The 17,673-nt window shown below is 32.8% G+C and overlaps 3 protein-coding genes across 6 annotated transcripts in view; 1 reads left to right on the forward strand and 2 right to left on the reverse strand.

Moving 5' to 3' along the window:
- Positions 1 to 2,271: 2,271 nt before the first annotated feature.
- On the forward strand, positions 2,272 to 6,746 carry ClC-c (chloride channel protein 3). 4 transcript variants are annotated; one of them, XM_025160353.2, is made up of 4 exons: positions 2,689 to 2,851; positions 3,313 to 3,547; positions 3,715 to 5,866; positions 6,055 to 6,746. In XM_025160353.2, exons 2-4 carry the CDS (start codon positions 3,430 to 3,432, stop codon positions 6,143 to 6,145), a joined length of 2,361 nt encoding a protein of 786 aa, XP_025016121.1. In that variant the 5' UTR covers positions 2,689 to 2,851; positions 3,313 to 3,429; the 3' UTR covers positions 6,146 to 6,746. The 4 variants fall into 4 exon arrangements, with proteins under 4 accessions (XP_015781787.1, XP_025016121.1, XP_089124661.1 ...); XM_089268535.1 differs by having other exon boundaries at positions 3,313 to 3,439; XM_015926301.3 differs by lacking the exons at positions 2,689 to 2,851; positions 3,313 to 3,547 and adding an exon at positions 2,272 to 2,504.
- A 121-nt stretch (positions 6,747 to 6,867) lies between these two features.
- On the reverse strand, positions 6,868 to 7,945 carry mRpL4 (mitochondrial ribosomal protein L4). The gene has a single exon (XM_025160241.2). The coding sequence runs from the start codon at positions 7,781 to 7,783 to the stop codon at positions 6,932 to 6,934; it is 852 nt and encodes a 283-aa protein (XP_025016009.2). The 5' UTR covers positions 7,784 to 7,945; the 3' UTR covers positions 6,868 to 6,931.
- An 826-nt stretch (positions 7,946 to 8,771) lies between these two features.
- Positions 8,772 to 17,673, reverse strand: part of LOC107359881 (glutamate receptor ionotropic, kainate 2-like) — a 50,157-nt gene continuing 41,255 nt past the window's right edge. The window contains exons 8-14 of the mRNA XM_015926470.3: positions 17,527 to 17,628; positions 15,453 to 15,554; positions 14,676 to 14,879; positions 13,528 to 14,088; positions 12,825 to 13,047; positions 11,834 to 12,102; positions 8,772 to 9,058 (exon numbers count right to left, since the gene is read on the reverse strand). Of these exons, the coding sequence (XP_015781956.1) occupies positions 8,843 to 9,058; positions 11,834 to 12,102; positions 12,825 to 13,047; positions 13,528 to 14,088; positions 14,676 to 14,879; positions 15,453 to 15,554; positions 17,527 to 17,628 (1,677 nt within the window). The 3' untranslated portion in view covers positions 8,772 to 8,842. The remainder of the gene's footprint in view (positions 9,059 to 11,833; positions 12,103 to 12,824; positions 13,048 to 13,527; positions 14,089 to 14,675; positions 14,880 to 15,452; positions 15,555 to 17,526; positions 17,629 to 17,673) is intronic.

The following is a 17,673-nucleotide window of genomic DNA, read 5'->3' on the forward strand; positions in this document are numbered from 1 at the left end:
TGATATCGATTCTTTTCAACGATACATTAAGTTAACAGTAATTGTCACTTGAAATACTGTCATCTACCAGATAATGTCAGTAACTGGAAATAGCTTATTTACACGGCAAGTGCTATTTAATGTGAAAGTAACATCAAATACAATGTAAACAAATAGGTTGAGGGACTGTTGAATAATCTACTGACAATTAATGTGCATTTTTTAAAAACGGTGAAACACTGATTCGACTTGATTGCCTTTTAGTCAGTTAATTGAGTGTCTGTTAACTACGTTACAATTGAGTGTATCTAGTATGGACCTTTTAAAATGTCCAATGGAAATCTTAAACTTTACTACTGTCAAACCTCCAATATCTTTATTATTATCTCAAAAAGCAGAGACTCACTGTCTTATACAGAGGAGTTGCTTTCCGATATGGAACGGATAAAGCAACCAGGAAGACATTTAAGCTTCTATTTGGTTCAAAAACAGCAAAAGCAAGAAGAGCAAAGTCAATTTGAGCAAAGCTAAAACAGCAAAATGAAAAATAGCAAAACTTAAAACACGTTGCATTGGCAAGAGAAATGCGATTTTCTTTTATCGCCAGCACAATTGAAATAAAGGTTTTGATTTCGAATCTACCGGTATGATAATTGAATTAACGTGATAAATGGTAACCTAACCTAGCAAACCAAATAGAAACCATCTCACAAGGGAAGTACCTTTGCTGGTACGATCATTTTCAATTTTTTTCGGGTTTATATTGTAGAGGGCAAAAAATAATTAGACACGTATTTTTGCTTTTGTTTCGCTAGTGCGCGGTTATTGATATTTAAGCACTTTTTATTAAAGATAAAGCATTTAGTAATGCACTGCAGCCACTGAAAAGTACATAAAACAGATGAAAAGCAGAAAATGAAAATCTCTTAATAAAAATTGTAAAGCATATTTCAGTAACTCCAATAGATTACAATGCAATAACTTCGCTTAAAAGTGCTTGAATATCAATAACCGCGCACTAGCGAAACAAAAGCAAAAATACGTGTCTAATTATTTTTTGCCCTCTACAATATAAACCCGAAAAAAATTGAAAATGATCGTACCAGCAAAGGCACTTCCCTTGTCAGATAATTTTGATAAAATTTTAAGCATAAATTCAATAAACTGATCATATGTTCAAATTTTCATTCGACATAATGCGCTTAAATGATACAAGCTCGTTCCAATGAATTTGCTATTTTGCCTTTGGCTGAAATGAATTTTGCTCAACTTGACTTTGCTGTTTCGGTTTTGCGGTTTTGGAACTTTACCATCCAGAAAGCATTGGACAATCTGGTTGAGAATGGTCTTTAAAAAGTAATGGGAAAAAAGATCGGCTTCTACATTTTTAATGGATAGATAAACCCAAAAGTGGCATTCATAAAATATAATATAAAATAATTTAAACAATGGCTTTACCTAAAAACTGGTAAAATGGAGTGTAACTCATTTAAACAACAAATGTGATAATTGAGACTCGACTTGCTGGCCATGGTTGACATTGGTGTCGATTGCGAGATTTTGATTTCCATTTCTACACAAATATTGAAGCTTTACCTCACTTTTCATCAATTACAGTATTTTATTTTAATTTTTCACTTTTCCTATTCAAATGTGTTAAATAACATTATCTCGTCAGTGTACGATAAATATTGTAATATTTATGTGTAACATTCAATCATTGTGATATAAAAAATAACAGCTCCAATAACCTAGTGGTTATCATGCACTTAGTCGTTTAATGGTTTATATTGTTACATTTGCTTCATTCCTTTGACCTACCGATCGATCTTATTATTTCCATTCTACCTTATGCTTGATCTTTTCATTTTTGTTCCAACCTGAGGATCGAACTGGAAAATCTGCTGTCTCTAGACTTTACGATGAAGCATGAGTCTGAAATTGATTTTTAGGTAACTTGTGAATCTCCAAGAAAAGCAATCTCAATTAGAAATAAAAATGATTCATTAACATTCATTTCTCAAAATTTTCTCACCTTTTCGTCTTACTAACAAATCCACCGTTTTTGCGATTCGAAAGTTGGCCTTTATCTCGTTTGCACCAATCCCTTCTCGTGCTATCTTTAATTTTGAACCATCTGATTTAAATTGGAATCACTACAAACAATCAGCCCATCGCTTTTATGGGAGGCTATTTAGTTATAATAGATGTTTATCAGTTGAGGTGGGATAATTGGTGTTGAATGGAAATGATAATCTATTGAAGTCATTAGGGTTGTTTTCATATTTGTTGGCAACATTAAACAGTGAACATTGAATTGCTATGTATAATTTTATTGTTTATTTTGAATAGTGTCTAGACAACGTTTAAGGTTTTGGTACTGATTGTTTAAATTGTAGATTAACGGACTGGTCAGGATATAATTTGTACAATGGTCACCACGACTTCAATTAGTCGTCTAAATCTTTATGTTTCCTCTAGACTAAAGAAACTGCGAGCGGACTCATTTTATGGAGATTTTGATGGTAAGCTTGTTAATTATTTTATTACTGTTTCTGCTTGTTGATTTAATTTTTGTAGATTTATTTCAATTTTTAAATGAAAAATTCATTGTACGTTTCATTATTTAAATTTGGCTCTTCATTCTCCATTGGATCACTGTGAGGTGTGACCAGCATCTTGAAGTGATTCGGTTTGATGTTTCTTACTAGCAACATCAGCTTCTAATGTCAGTTTTCCATTTATTTTCTATTTAAATCAGTACCATCTTTTATTTTATAATTAAATTGGGTTTTATTTATTTTTTTAGCAATCAATGATGTTCAACATACGTTGATTTTGTAATCAACCTGACAATCATCTTCTTTCTTTTGTATGTTTCCTTTATTTGTGTTACCCTTCTATGTGAAACATAACTAACATTGGTGAAGCTTGTAAAGATAGGAAGGACACAATTCCATAGAGTGTGGCATATTTCAGCTTTATTCCTAACAACTGTTATTAATTGCTTTCTCTTCACCCTGATTTTGTATTTATTTTACATTTTATCGACCTCCACGTCTCTCTACGTATTTCCTTGTCAATTTCTGGTCTCACTTGCATGCAAATCTTTTTTATCTCGTCTCTCTACCTCAATTTTTGGTTCAACTTTAACTTAATCTAACCTGTCCTGTGCTTTTTCATCTCTTTAATTTACCCATTTTTTCTGCTATTTTCTTTCAATTTTCCCTTTTATTTGTTTGCTTCAACACTCCATTTTTTCCGTCACTCTATTACTGATTTGTACTTGCTTAACCGTGCCGTTTCTTTTGGTGGGTTTGTCTTGGTTTACAGTTGTCAACTTCTACGTATGCTACCTGCGTCTTACATCTTCTAATTGTGACTTTCTATATGTTACAATTGTGTCGTTAAATATATTTAGTGTAAATACTCGTTTAAAGAGGATTGAGGATGGATAAAGGTATGTTGTCCTCCTCCTCTTCCCGTAAACTATGTGAATTATCATCAAGTTCCGAGAATGGTGAAGATACAACTGAACTTGATTGTTTCCTTAAATCGGGTACCAAAGGTTGGAAATGATCATTATTTCTCAATCTAATTGATAGTTGACATAACATAGAAATATCTATTTATTCAATTCTAATGTCTTCTACTTTGCATATTTTTAACCTTTTTTGTCTATCCGCTATCCCTTACATTGAGCTCAACCTTTTCCATTTTTCATTTCTCTTTAAGATTTGGACACTGAGCTTTTTGGTATTGGACAATACGATGATTTTCACACAATTGATTGGCAACGGGACATTGCACGAGACAGAAACAGACATCGTTCTATAGTCCGTAGAAAAAAGGAATCGTTACTTGAATCTTTCCGTTCTAAACATGATGCATGGGCTGGCTGGCTGTGTGTTTCACTTGTTGGTATCCTTGCTGGAAACGTTGCCGGAGTTATCGATATTGGAGCCGGTTGGATGAAAGATCTTAAAGATGGCATCTGCCCAGAAGCTTTTTATCTTAATCGTGAACAATGTTGTTGGTCATCAAATGACACTGTTTTAGAAAATTATAACTGTGCCCAATGGAAAACATGGCCACAATTGTTGGGAATCGCCAGAGCAAGTGGATTTGGTTATTCCTTTGTATCTTATATCATTTACATCCTGTGGAGTGTTTTCTTCTCTGGACTAGCTGCTCTTTTAGTGCAAACATTTGCTCCTTATGCCTGTGGGTCTGGTATTCCTGAAATTAAAACTATTTTATCTGGGTTCATCATTCGAGGATATTTGGGTAAATGGACACTCATTATAAAATCAATTTGTTTAATGTTAGTAACCGCATCAGGTTTAAGTTTGGGTAAAGAAGGTCCTTTGGTTCACGTTTCATGTTGCATTGGAAATTTCATCAGCCATTGGCCATGTTTCTCCAAGTATGGCAAAAATGAAGCAAAAAAGAGAGAAATCTTATCGGCAGCTTCGGCTGCTGGTGTTTCGGTTGCTTTTGGTGCACCAATTGGTGGAGTACTTTTCAGTTTAGAAGAGGTTTCCTATTATTTTCCTCTCAAAACTCTTTGGCGATCATTTTTTTGTGCTTTAATAGCAGCTTTTGTTCTTCGTGGTATCAACCCATTTGGCAATGAACATCTAGTGAAGTTTTATGTTGATTATACACGCCCCTGGGTTCTCTTTGAATTGATTCCATTCATTTTTCTTGGTATATGTGGTGGTGTCATTGGAACTCTTTTTATCAGGGCTAATATACGATGGTGTAAACACCGAAAAGAGTCTAAATTAGGACAATATCCAATCGCAGAAGTTTTGGTTGTGGCTTTAGTTACAGCTATGCTTTCTTTTCCAAATGAATTTACCCGTATGGATTCATCAGATCTCATTCGTATTTTGTTTTCACAATGTGGAATTGCAGATGCTTCAGATCTTTGTGATTATAAACGAAATTTTACCAATGTCAACAAAAAATTATCCAACAATGCCGAGGCTGGTCCCGGCGTTTATAAGTCTATCTACTTACTCGTTCTTGCTTTGATATTTAAATTGGTTATCACAGTATTTACTTTCGGTATCAAAATTCCAACCGGTCTTTTCATTCCTTCCATGTGTATGGGTGCTATCCTTGGCCGTGTTGTGGGTATAGTTATGGAACAGATCGCTTTCCAATATCCAAAATTATGGATATTTGGTGGGGCCTGTTCAACTGGAATTAATTGCATGACACCGGGCATTTATGCTATGGTTGGTGCAGCAGCGTGCCTTGGGGGTGTTACCAGAATGACAGTGTCGCTGGTTGTGATAATGTTTGAGCTAACTGGAAGTGTTAATTTCATTGTTCCTTTAATGTCTGCTGTGATGGCCTCCAAGTGGGTCGGTGATGCGCTTGGTAAAGAGGGTATTTACGATGCTCATATCAATTTGAACGGGTATCCATTTTTGGACAGTAAAGAGGAGTTTTCCTACACTACGCTAGCAGCTGATTGTATGAAGCCATTACGAAATGATCCACCTTTAGTTCTTCTAACGCAAGATTCAATGACAGTTGATGATTTAGATAGTTTATTAAGAAATTCACATCATAATGGTTATCCTGTAGTGGTTTCTCGCGAGTCACAATATTTGGTTGGTTTTGTGCTGCGAAAAGATCTACAAATAGCTTTAATTAGTGCTAAGCGAACAACCGAACTCTATGAAAATACTCGAGTCTTTTTCAGCGGTAACACTGACATCTTTCCTGGTGGTGATGGTATTCCTCAACCTCTTAATTTAAAGCGAATCGTTGATTTCGCTCCCATTACAATCACCGATCAGACACCAATGGAAACTGTTATTGATATGTTTAGAAAACTTGGTCTTCGCCAAGTTTTAGTTACACATAATGGGTAAGATAAACATTTAAATCATCCAATGAATCTTGTTTTCTATAAGTTAGTTCATCTGATCAATTTCATGTACAATACAGATTTTAGGTTTCAAATTTGTTCTACAACTGTTTGCTCTATCTTATAGAAAACAAATAAGCATGAAATTTCAATTATCATTTATTTATTTTTCATCATTTTCATTGCAGACGTCTCTTAGGAATCATTACAAAGAAAGATGTTCTACGTCATATAAAACAATTATCTAATGAGGATCCTGATTCAGTTCTTTTTAACTAACTGAAATTTTGCATCTCAAAGACAGTCCATGCCTAAATATTATGCTGTCGTTTAAAGTCACACATTCATCAATTCTACTTCAAATTATTTATGATAAACTTTGGAGACAAAGGAAAATCTAGAAACCCATGACCATTTATGTTTCAAAAATGCGATCTTTTGGCCAGTAAATAGAGAAAGTTGTAAAATGTTGATTTTTATCATCGATTTGGCCATGAAGATGATTTTGGATAATTAAATGGATTGACTACAATTGGATCTAATTCCAATTTCAATCATGGAACTTGAACTCAATTACATGTTATTAAATTGTTTAAACAATTTATTGTAAAAATATTGTATTTTTTGTTATTACAACATCAACTCAATCATTTTAGCATCTGTTCAGAAAATTCGGTTTAAAAAGATTCTAACTTAAATTATTGTTTCTCTTAATCAACATCAAGTATTGTTTCAAAAATACTAATCATGTACATTGAATTTTTTTGTCTCCTTGTAAATCATTCTTACTATCATTTATAAATAGAGTTGAGTTGAAAAGAAAGGAAAGAAATGAACCAAAATCAATGAAAATAAATGCATTGATTCTTTTTTTAGCTAATCAATTTTCCTTTATTTTTCATGTTCACTATTTCAATCAATTCCTATCAGCTTGATAGTACAAAATCAATAATTAATTATTGATGTTATAAATGTTATTCAATGTAAAACAAAAAGCAAAATTTAAAGTTAACTAATATTACAACTAATTTAATTCAAATTTACAGATATATTAGCTCAAGGCTCTTAAGGTTGAATGATAGGATCGGTATTTGGATAATTAGGAACAATTTTTGGAGCTTCATAAGCACGGTTAACATCCGTTACATCGAGTCTATCTAATTGATACAAAATTTTATCCTCTAGTTCTCGCAACGCACCATAAGTGAACACTAGTGTTTCATGTTTAAGCATCGAGAAAACATTTAAACCATACAATGGCATGCAATTGATATACTCGACTCCATGAGCAGAGAGGGCAATATTTTTAGGAAAAATGTCTGTTGTATCCACGATCAGAGTCGAAGGTCCCCAACCTCTGGTGCTCATCATATCGGTCAAAAATTTGGGATCATCTGAGGGAAATGATGTCAGCGTATCCACAATTTTGATATCATTTTGCGCAAATTTAACTGATAACGTTGAAATTAATCCATGAACTCGAGTATAAAAAGGGACCATGAAAAATCCAGTCTTTGGTCCACGAGGTCCATTAACCCATCCACCAGTAGTAAACTGAGCAGTTCTACGACTACCATGTCGAGCTCTTCCCGTTCCTTTTTGTGGCCATGGCTTTTTATTTAGCGTACGAAACTCTGCCTTAGTTTTCATCTTTAACCAGTCAATTGTTCTATATTTTTGCTGCCAAGAAACGTTAGTAGCAATCATTTGTGGATTCGGAAACGCTGAGAATATCCTTGGGTGCAGCTGGACCAAACCTAGTTTCACAGGAAGAGTAGTGTCAAAATTGTACAACCATGATTCTTTGATTGGAGTAATTTGCTCATTAAAAATATCCGAATGACGAAGTTTAAACTCTCTTGGTAAAATTAGAGGAGCATTAGAGCAAAAGCTGCGCAATTGTCGCAGAGTTAACATTATTAAATTGTTGAAATCACAAAAACAATTACGATAAAAATGTAAACAAACTTAATCCATCAACCAAATCAAAACCAAAACATTCAGCATTACAGCATCAGCTTACATTGGTTACACGCTAGTTTTATCAGTATAACCAGTAACTGTGGTTCCTTCACCCCCGTTACAAATAACCGGTTACCATTACAACTGGTCTCCAAGCTTGAGCCATCTTGTGACTAGAAAAAGTATTACCTGATACTAAATACTGGCTATTCAGTACTAAAAGTGATTCCAGTGATTAATTATCAACACAAAAAATTGGTAGCCATCAATTAAGATCAACTCAGTTCTTTTTAATTATTTCCAGCTGTTTTTAAATCAAATACTTCACCCAACAAACATTATTTAGTGTCAATATTGGATAGTATTAATAGTTTGCTCAATCAACTTTAACTAAAGCAACCCGAAACGTTCAACTCTCCCTTTTGGGTTAACATTGAACCTGGAAATTAATAACTCAACTTATTCTGAATGGTTGAAAGTGCCTTTTAATTTCTGTTATACCTTCAGATTTTTACTGTTAATCAATCACAATGATAACTTTATTGAAATACTTTATTAGCAGACAAAAAAGGAACAAAAAAAGTCTGTTTTGATTTTGGTTTGGTTAACGTTCATCAACCGTATAATAACACAAAAGCATCTTGAAAACAATGTTAACAAACAATGATGATCGGTTTATCAATAATTGTCATGTTTTTATTTTCTTTATATTTATAGTAACAGCATTTTTCTGGTTCATTTATCAATAGCAAAGCCTTTCCTTTCCCCTGGATCCAAGTTTTTACCATAGAGAAAGAAAGAAGATGAAGAAGAAGATGAAAAATGAAAAGATCACTATGATAACTGAGCAAATAAAACATTTCTTATTCAATTTAACCCTTTTTTTATTGGAATTATTTTCTCCTCTAACTTTCCATGAATAAGAATATAAATATATACATTTGTTTTATAGAAAAATTTTATTCCTTCTTCAGTCTTCTTTCATTTCTTTACATTTCTTAATCTCCAAGTTTCTCAAGTCTCATGATATTCCAGGGAAGTTGATTTGTTTAGATCATATAAACCATGAAGAATCCCATTCTCATGAATTGGCTGCTCTGAACCATTAGGCACGTAAGTTGGGGCAACAAAACAGTTTGAACATTGACGCTTCAGAACTGGCCTTTGACGGGAAGCTCGACATTTGACAGCAAAACGCAATTCTTCAGCCATTTCAGAGCAAAATGATTGCTAAAAACAAAACAAGACAAAAAGCGATTAATAATCAAACATTATTTAGATGCATTTAAATCAACATTTGAGAGACAAATGAGAACCATTCATATCATGATGATGTTAAAGAAAATCAGTTGAACATGAAACGATCGATAAATTATCATTTTATAATTAGCATGTTGAACTGTTTATGAGAATTTTTTGTCATCAACTAAATGATTGATGAGATTTTCATAGTTACAAGTTTTTATCATTTTTGACATAATCTATGCAAATGGGTTAAAGATGATTCTGGTGTGTAAGTCAATAAACCTTTTTTAACCTTAGTTAATCAAGGCAAATTAAATTTAGATTACAATCAAATCAACTCCAACATCTTATGGCAAATGAGTAAATGAATAGAGACAAATTTGAATTTAATTCACACCATTTTATCAAGCATTAAGGATAAAATAAAGTGATAATTTTAGTGTTAATGAGCTGGGAACTTCTTACATGAATCTCTAATCTCGATTCAGATTTGGTTCTAAGGTTGCTTCCATGAGTGAAGTCGTGGAGACGTGAAGACGCTGCTAAACCTGATAAAGATACATTCAGATTGGCCATTTAAGAAAATAAGTTTCATGTTTCTCTGGTGAAGCTGATTTCGAATAACAATTTTTCTTGTCGAACTTCTATTTCCAAAATTTCAATACAATTCGATCCTAACCGTACTGTTTCGATCACTTGCCTTGTTTAATATCAACGATATTTTGCTTTAGTCAGACAGTATTGATGGACAAATTGAATAACCAGAAACCAGAAACTAACTTTTTTTTGCTCAGTCAGTCATCAAGCGATCAACTTGATAAGTTGCTTTTGCATGCTTTTCATAGTTAACTCCAATGTACTGAATGTGAGTCTGAAGTTAAAGGTTTTCAGGCAAAAATCAGAAATTTATCAGAATCTAATCAACTTTGACTGTTTACAATGGAAGCTAAAAAATCGAACATTAATATTGACTTAGCTCAATAATTCATTATTATCATCATTATTATAGCAATGGATTTGTATTTTACTGGTTTCTCATTGGTTATACCAGATAATGATGATAAAAATAATGATAATCTTTCAATGAGAATTGCTGAGAAAGGTTTATCATTATCTTGAATAAAAGTCATTCGGTCCTTTTTCCCCTCCCTTGGACTTGTCTCTTTTTTTTCCTGGACGAATATCCAACTTCAGAATTGATGAGAACTGAGTGAATCAAATCTACTGATACATCTATTGGTGACCTGATTCTTGTTGATATATTTTTCACTCTTCTTCTTCCTCTTCTTCTCCATCTTCCTCCTTTTCCCCTTTAATTCCAAGTTGATCATTTCTCAGTTAGTTTACCAAGTAATTAGATTTGGCAGACATTGGCAGTCCATTATAATACATAAGGCTTTGGGCAAGATGAAAGTCGTCATTGATCTAACCATTTCTTCCCTTGACTGACATCTTTTGTTGCTTCTGTTGAAACTGGTTGACGGTTTCATTGGTCATGGACCATGATGTCCACTGGATATTATTTTGTGACTTCTTTTCCATTTCATCAACATGCATCCAAAATAAATATTCAACTTGATTTCAACTCTTGTCCAAGAATGAAAAGTCAACAGCAAACACAAGAGCAACTCTGCTTTTTTGCATGTCAAAATGTAACTCTGCCTTTGCATAAAGCAACAATCAATCCATGTTATCATTAATATTACTTGTACTATTAATATTGCTATTGTCGTTATTATTTACATTATTATGACTTTTATTATTAACAGTGGAAGCAAGTGCATGTTGATGCTGTCAACAAGTTGACATGAAAAGATATATTTAATTAAATGATATTATCATTAAGATGTGCTTCTGTTATCATTGATAATAATAGTTGAATATAAATGATGCTAGAGATGTGTAATGATGAACAGATTAATCAATCAGATGCTGATTAAATCATTATTACCATGTCAAGGTTATTATTAGGTGAAACAGCAAAAGGCAAAGGATGAATGGACAGTCATAATGGACGTTAAGCATAAAGGTTTCAACTAGTGAGATTTTCATTGGAACCAAATAAAAATCTTAAATTCTGAATCACAAATTCACCATTTTATCACATTAAATTGTGTTTCCAACTTTGCCTCACAATCTTCAATCTTTTAACGATTGAATTGCCAATAGAGTCACATTTCCAGGTTGAATTGATTGAGACCAAAGACTTAAGACCAGACAACAGATTGCAGTCGCTAATAATGTTTGGTTTTTCGAGTTGAGACTCTTAACAAATGTTTGTTCAAAGCTTAAAAGATTGATGAAAAAAATATATCGAAAGAAGTAAAAAGTAAAAAAAACACAAACCAAAACCAAGATACACTCGAGTTTATCACTTTAGTCAAATTGAGTTTGGTTTCAATTTTAATCTTCCAGTTATAACGCAATTTTACAAGATTTGGCAAAGCATTCAATTTCACGCTCACTTTGATACTCATTTGGAGTGAATATTTTATTTCCAAGAAATAAGAAATAATGAATTTCTAAGAAATTTCATGCTCTTCTCCAGAAAATGAAGCTCTTTCTATCTCTAAGCTAAGTCAAAGGTTCATCAAGATTGAACCAAAAGTTGACTTGGACAATTTTTATTCAATAACTTTAGATTTGGTAGATTTGATTTTTTAGATTCAATGAAATTATGAAAGTATCTTTGCCGGAATCTTGGTTTGAGATTGAATATCAAATGTTGATTGTTTGAATGATTAATGAACCAATATTTACCCTGGTAGCTTTGGTATTCTTCCTCGAGTTCCAAAAAAATTCCCCCACAGCAGTAATTAAGGCTAATGCAAGGCCGAAAAGGAGAACAACGAAAACACCTCCAATATTATCTAAGCCAAGGGCACTTGCTTTACCATCTTTGTTTTTCATCTCATCTCGAATACAAGTCAACCCTGGACTTTTCCACCATTTATCATACAACATTTGAATAATTCCCTTCTCCTGAAGGTCTAATATTGCCAAGGAAATTCTGTCTCTCCAAGGAGAACCTGTTTCAGAAGAAAAAAAGAAAACGGAAAAACGTATGAAAATGAGAGGAAAAAGGTTTACCATAAAAATTACAGAGACAAGTTCACTTTTCACCCAAAAAAAGCAAATAAAGAAAACTAAATAAAAGTAAAGATGGAAAATCTTTGGATAAATGTCTGAAAGTAGCAACATGAAAATGAAAAAAAAATAATAATTCATGACAAGCAAAGGTACAGAGGAAAACTGCTTCGAGCAAAAGTCATTAAATGTGAATTATACCGAATTTGAATATTGAGTAAACTTTTCAATTATTATTGCACACTGCAATTGGTAGAAGGAAAAATAACATTAAAACAAAAAGTGAATAACACAAATGATAATATTAATAGTTGATAATAGGAAAAATAATCACAATAAAAGTAGTTTGTAATGAAAAATAAAATATAAAAGTCAACTTTTACTTTGCTTCATTTAAGGTAAAAGTGTTTGTACTTTGACGCCAAGAGAAGTAAGTTTTACTCGCTCATTTTGCTTCGAGTGATTTGAAAATATTATGATTAAAAAGTGGAAAATATTGATCAACTATTGACTTAGAAATGAATATTTGAAAAAAACTTTTCTACTTTATCTTCTTCTGGTGATACTGCATTGACTGGGAGGAAAAGTTATACTTGTGTTTTGTCGAGGATTGGGAATTGGGATTGAGAACTTTTTCGAACTTCGAATTGAAATTTGATATTACCCATTGGTGTTGCTATTCCGTAGCCCTTTGAGTCTAAAAGACCTCCGACTTGAGTTAGATTGCAATCTCGTTGGACTTTATAATCCAACATTGTGGATTCCATGAGAAAAGCGTAATTTCCTTGTAAAACTCGTTCAACTCCCTCTGAGTAACTTTTCACAAAAACGTGAGGATTGTTTTCCATGTAACGCCACATTTTCTGATAAGTCGGGATTTTAGAGTCCTGAAGAGATGGAATGGGATGGCAAGAGAAGGCAAAATCAATGAGTGACATTTATTGAGATAATTGAAAAGATCGATATCAATTAAGCACATTATAACAATTGTTCAGAAAAATTAATCTTTATCAAAGCTCTTCTCAAAACTTCACATCTTATATGATTACTAATTGCAAAAACTATCAAATTTAATTCTAGCACATTGGCAAGCATTAAACTTGGAATTCCCAAAGGAACAGTTTCGATTTAAAAGAAAATTATTACTCATAATGAGAAGTTTGGAAAGATATTCAATTGTTTTTAGAAAGTTTATTTTCTGTCGATAGATTTCCATCTAAACTCGATTGGAAAAATCTTTTGTTGAAAGAGTTTTCAAGCGAATCGGAATTTTTTTAGTTTTGTATTTGACAGAATCAGTTGGTCATAAAGACTTGACTTGTTAATTCGCGTCTTTGCTTTACTTTAGATTGGATTAGATTGTTTACCCTGAAAAATGTCATGGTTGATCCACCTTCGAGTGTTCCATAGGCAATCTTTTGTTGAGAAGCAAGATCTTCTACAGACTCAATTGGGGTCACCATTCGTTCAACGGTAAGAAAGGCAGCTAAATTGGCCGTATAAGAAGATATCAAAATGAGCGTAAAAAACCACCAAATGGCACCAATAATTCGGGTTGAAACAGCTCTTGGATTAAGGTCACAACCTTGTTTCATAAGGGTAACAACAGTGAACCAGAAGCTGTCTGCAAGGCTAAACTGGTTCTCAATGACATCAGAGTCACGGGCACAGGGATGTGGATTGGTCCACTCGTAGGGACTGAAACGGGCAACAATAAACAACGTTGAAGAGACCAAAATGTAAGCAGCTAAAACATAGAGCCATATATCAACAGCCAAAGGACTCATGAAGGAGAACAGTCGAGTCGGCATGTTGGACGGAATTTTAAACAAAATTCCAATGCCAAGATTCATAAAAGGCTTAGTAAAGTCAATGACAGATTCACGAGTATAAGTGATTGTCATTGGAGCCACAGCTAAATCAGCTTTCTGCATGAAACGAGGGAAACAAGAAAAGGTTAAAAGACATTTCAATGGACATAAACTGTCCAATTGTTGATGAACAGTCAATGCACTTCCTATCAACATGCAAGTTCAACTCGATCAACTTCGAGCAAATATTTTTTCATCAAAATGTCATCCAATTTTCCTGTTCAAAATGAAACTTGATGTAAAAGAGCAACTTTGATGGAATTCAAAATTTTGGAAAAATGTCATTTCACCAAGTTCAAGATTGTTAAAATAATGATGATAATAATGGAACAACATGAAACAGAAAGTTGATTTTAAAGAGAAGAAGAAAAATGATTTTCGATTGAAGGAAAAAAACGAAAAAAATTGTTGATATTTTTCCTCATTTTTCAACCTTTTTCTTAGAAAATGTTTCTCTTACAAAATGATAATCGTTTCAACCATTATCATTACTATTATCATTATCGGTTAAATGTTGTCAGTTTAACCACAGTCGGTGCAAGTTATTCAAGTTTTGACATCGATAATGAAATGTGATTCAGTTTAAGAAACTGTTTTGTTCGGAGAAGAAAAAAAGTTGGAAAAAAGAATTCGAAAATTGTTACCTTATCCATGAGTTCTCTAACCAATCCATTCCATTCCTTGGTGGTTGTATCTTGAGCTCCAAATTTACCATCAGGAACCAGATGAAGTTCATAATGAAAGTCAAGAGCTTCAGCAATTGATTGTAATAAATCAATGCAAAATCCTTCGTAACGATCATTACCAGTTAAATTGGAATCCTTTTTTCTCATCAAATAAGGTATTTCCTGAATCATCATGGGATAAAAACTCGGATTCAATATGAGAATAATTGAGAAGCAAAGAAGCTAAAGTGGGTTGAAGAACGAAAATTAAGCAAAAGAAAAGCAATTTTTTTCTTCTTCGTTCCTTTTTTCCATGCTATTTGTTATGGATTGCAGTTTGTCTGGCAAAAACATTTAAATCTAATTGTAAAGACCAAAAATTGGTGTTAAGCAAAGTGTTCATTCCAATTTCCGTATTAAATCTGTAATTACTTTTCATTCCAGTTCATCATCATCATGTTACAACTTGTGAATAACAGAAAAAGAAAGAAGTAAAGAAAAAGAAGAAAAAAAACAAGATACAATTTCCTGAGTTTTCAAACTTGATTAACTTTTCTTTAATGTAAATATCAAATTCAGTTGATATTGAATGATTGTGATTTCTGGTAAATCCTTTTTGCTCTTTCTCGCCATTCAACTTGTCGGAAACGGAATTCAAGTGAAACGTAAATTCAAGCCATTTGTAATGAAGAAGGTATTTGGTGAGAAAAGAAAGTTTACTTTGCTTCTTTTTCAAAATAATTAATAGTTATTTACCTCAATTGTGGTCACTCGAAGGGTTATATTTGTCGTACCAAACTCGTGAAAAGCTTCAGCATTGGTTATATTTAGTCCGCCAGTGTTGGTCCATTCACCAACCTGAATAGTAAAGAAAAGAAATTGATAAAAATCAAAATCTATGAGCTGTAGTCTTGTTAAATTCATTCTTGATGCGTCGTTCATAAATCGATAAAATTGAAAATCGAAAGTTACTTTTTCCTAAATAACAGTTACTTTGAAAAACATTGTAAAGACTTGCGGCACTAGACTATAAGCAACCCACTGTTCTAGGACGGGGTGCAAGAATGGAAGAAGCAAAGCGAAAGAGAAATAAAGTGTCAACATGAAAATGCCGAAATCGGAGCGTTAGTGATTCTATTTCTAACGTTTTAATTTTCAAGATTTTTCAATTTTTTCGTGTTTTGAGCCATATCTCGATAACTATCAGTGATATAATGCTGAATCTGATTTCCGCTATTGAAAGGGAAAGGAAATATTTTTCGCTAATTTCAATGTTCTCTGCATTTTTTGTATCTCATCAAGATACCAAGAACTTTATCAATATTAACATTATAAACTTCGGCGGTTTTCGTACATTTAATGCCCTTAGCATCAAATTCATTGAAAAATTTTTGATCGCCTAATGAACTTCACGAGTCATCTTCACTGAAAATACTCAAAGAACACTAAAATTTGTATTGTATTTAGAAACCATTACTGGCTTTTTGGAGTTGGTTAGCACAGAGCTGTTAAAAGTAACATTTCTTGCTCATTTTTTGCAAATTTCGTCTAACTCTTGGTGTTCTGATCATTTCCATTTCTTCTTCTTTCCCCTCTTCGATAAGTGTGCTAATTAGGGTTTGTGTCGCAATTTACTGTGACTTGTTTGACACGATCTCTAGCAGATGGATAATCAAGAGTAACCTAACATTAGAGTGAAAATTTTGGCGAATGAAATGCAGATTTGTGATTGAAAAGTTGGACAATGTAAGGTCTGATAAATGATTGTCCTGGTTGATCGATCAGCTTTTGCTTCTCTCCTATTGTACCAGAAATTTAGTTGTTTATAATGCTGATGACGAGAATGATAGATGGCTAAAGAGACGTGGAACAAAATAGCTCAAGAAGGGTTAAAATAAGAAGGAAAATTTTTATTGATAAACAAGGGATAATTCATCATGACTGATATCGAGTCATGGTATGGTTTGATAATGAATATCTCATGGAAACATTTAATCATCCAATTCAATTTCCTTTCTTCTCTTCCTTTTTTTTAATCTAAACTTTTTTGTTTCCAATAAAACGCTTTTTCTTCACATTTCTCCATGAAAGGCAAAATGCAAAATGAATAAATCTCGCTTTAAAAATGCATCTTTGAAACAAAATTTCCAAAGAAAATCAACCTTTTTCCATGAACATGAAAATTATTTCTTGTGATTTGGAAAATTGTAAACTCAGAATGAATGACATGAAAAGATTGATCGTAATGCAATAAAAAAGTGAAATACTATTCAAGTATTGAATGTTTATCGCAACAATAATGAGTCATTTTGGTTGATAACTTGAAACTATTCAAAATTGTTGAGCTTTAAAAGTGATTTGCAAAAGTAACTTTTTCCTTCTTTCTGCACATTCGATGCTCATTTCATTGTCTTTTGTTTTCTTTCAGGGAATGAATTGAAATGAATAAGAGATTATCTTGTGTTGATATAAAATGAATCAAGTTAATCGGAAGAATCAATAGATTGATGATAAAAGGTAAACTTTTGGGTTTCAAACAATTGATGGAAAATGATGGTAAAAGAAGAAGAAGAAGATAAAATTGATTGGATAGAAAACAAATGGAAATGAAATGCTGAAAAATATTGAGCATTTTTATTGGCAATTTCATTACAAGTTGCTCACAGCATAATATGGCTATTCAATGTAACAGTGAAGACAGAAAGGCAACGAAATTCAATGTTATCAATGAAATGCAGATTGATTCAATTTGCATTATAATGGAAACATTTTTTTCCATTACCGAGTTAATTAATAAAAATGGATTCTCAATGAAACTCTGTTCACTCACCTTGTCTAGATCATGTTGACGCAGCTTTAGCAAGTCCATTTTAACACTTGCTCTAACTCCTTCAGTGAACTTGATTCTGCCCGTTAAACCACGATATTCAACCTTGGCAAAGAAAAATGTTTGAAAAATGTTTGCTTCTTTCAGGGA

Source organism: Tetranychus urticae, chromosome 3 (genome assembly GCF_039701765.1).
Source record: "Tetranychus urticae isolate SD_2017Ah chromosome 3, NJAU_TeUrti_SD_1.0, whole genome shotgun sequence".
Lineage (NCBI taxonomy): Eukaryota > Metazoa > Arthropoda > Arachnida > Trombidiformes > Tetranychidae > Tetranychus > Tetranychus urticae.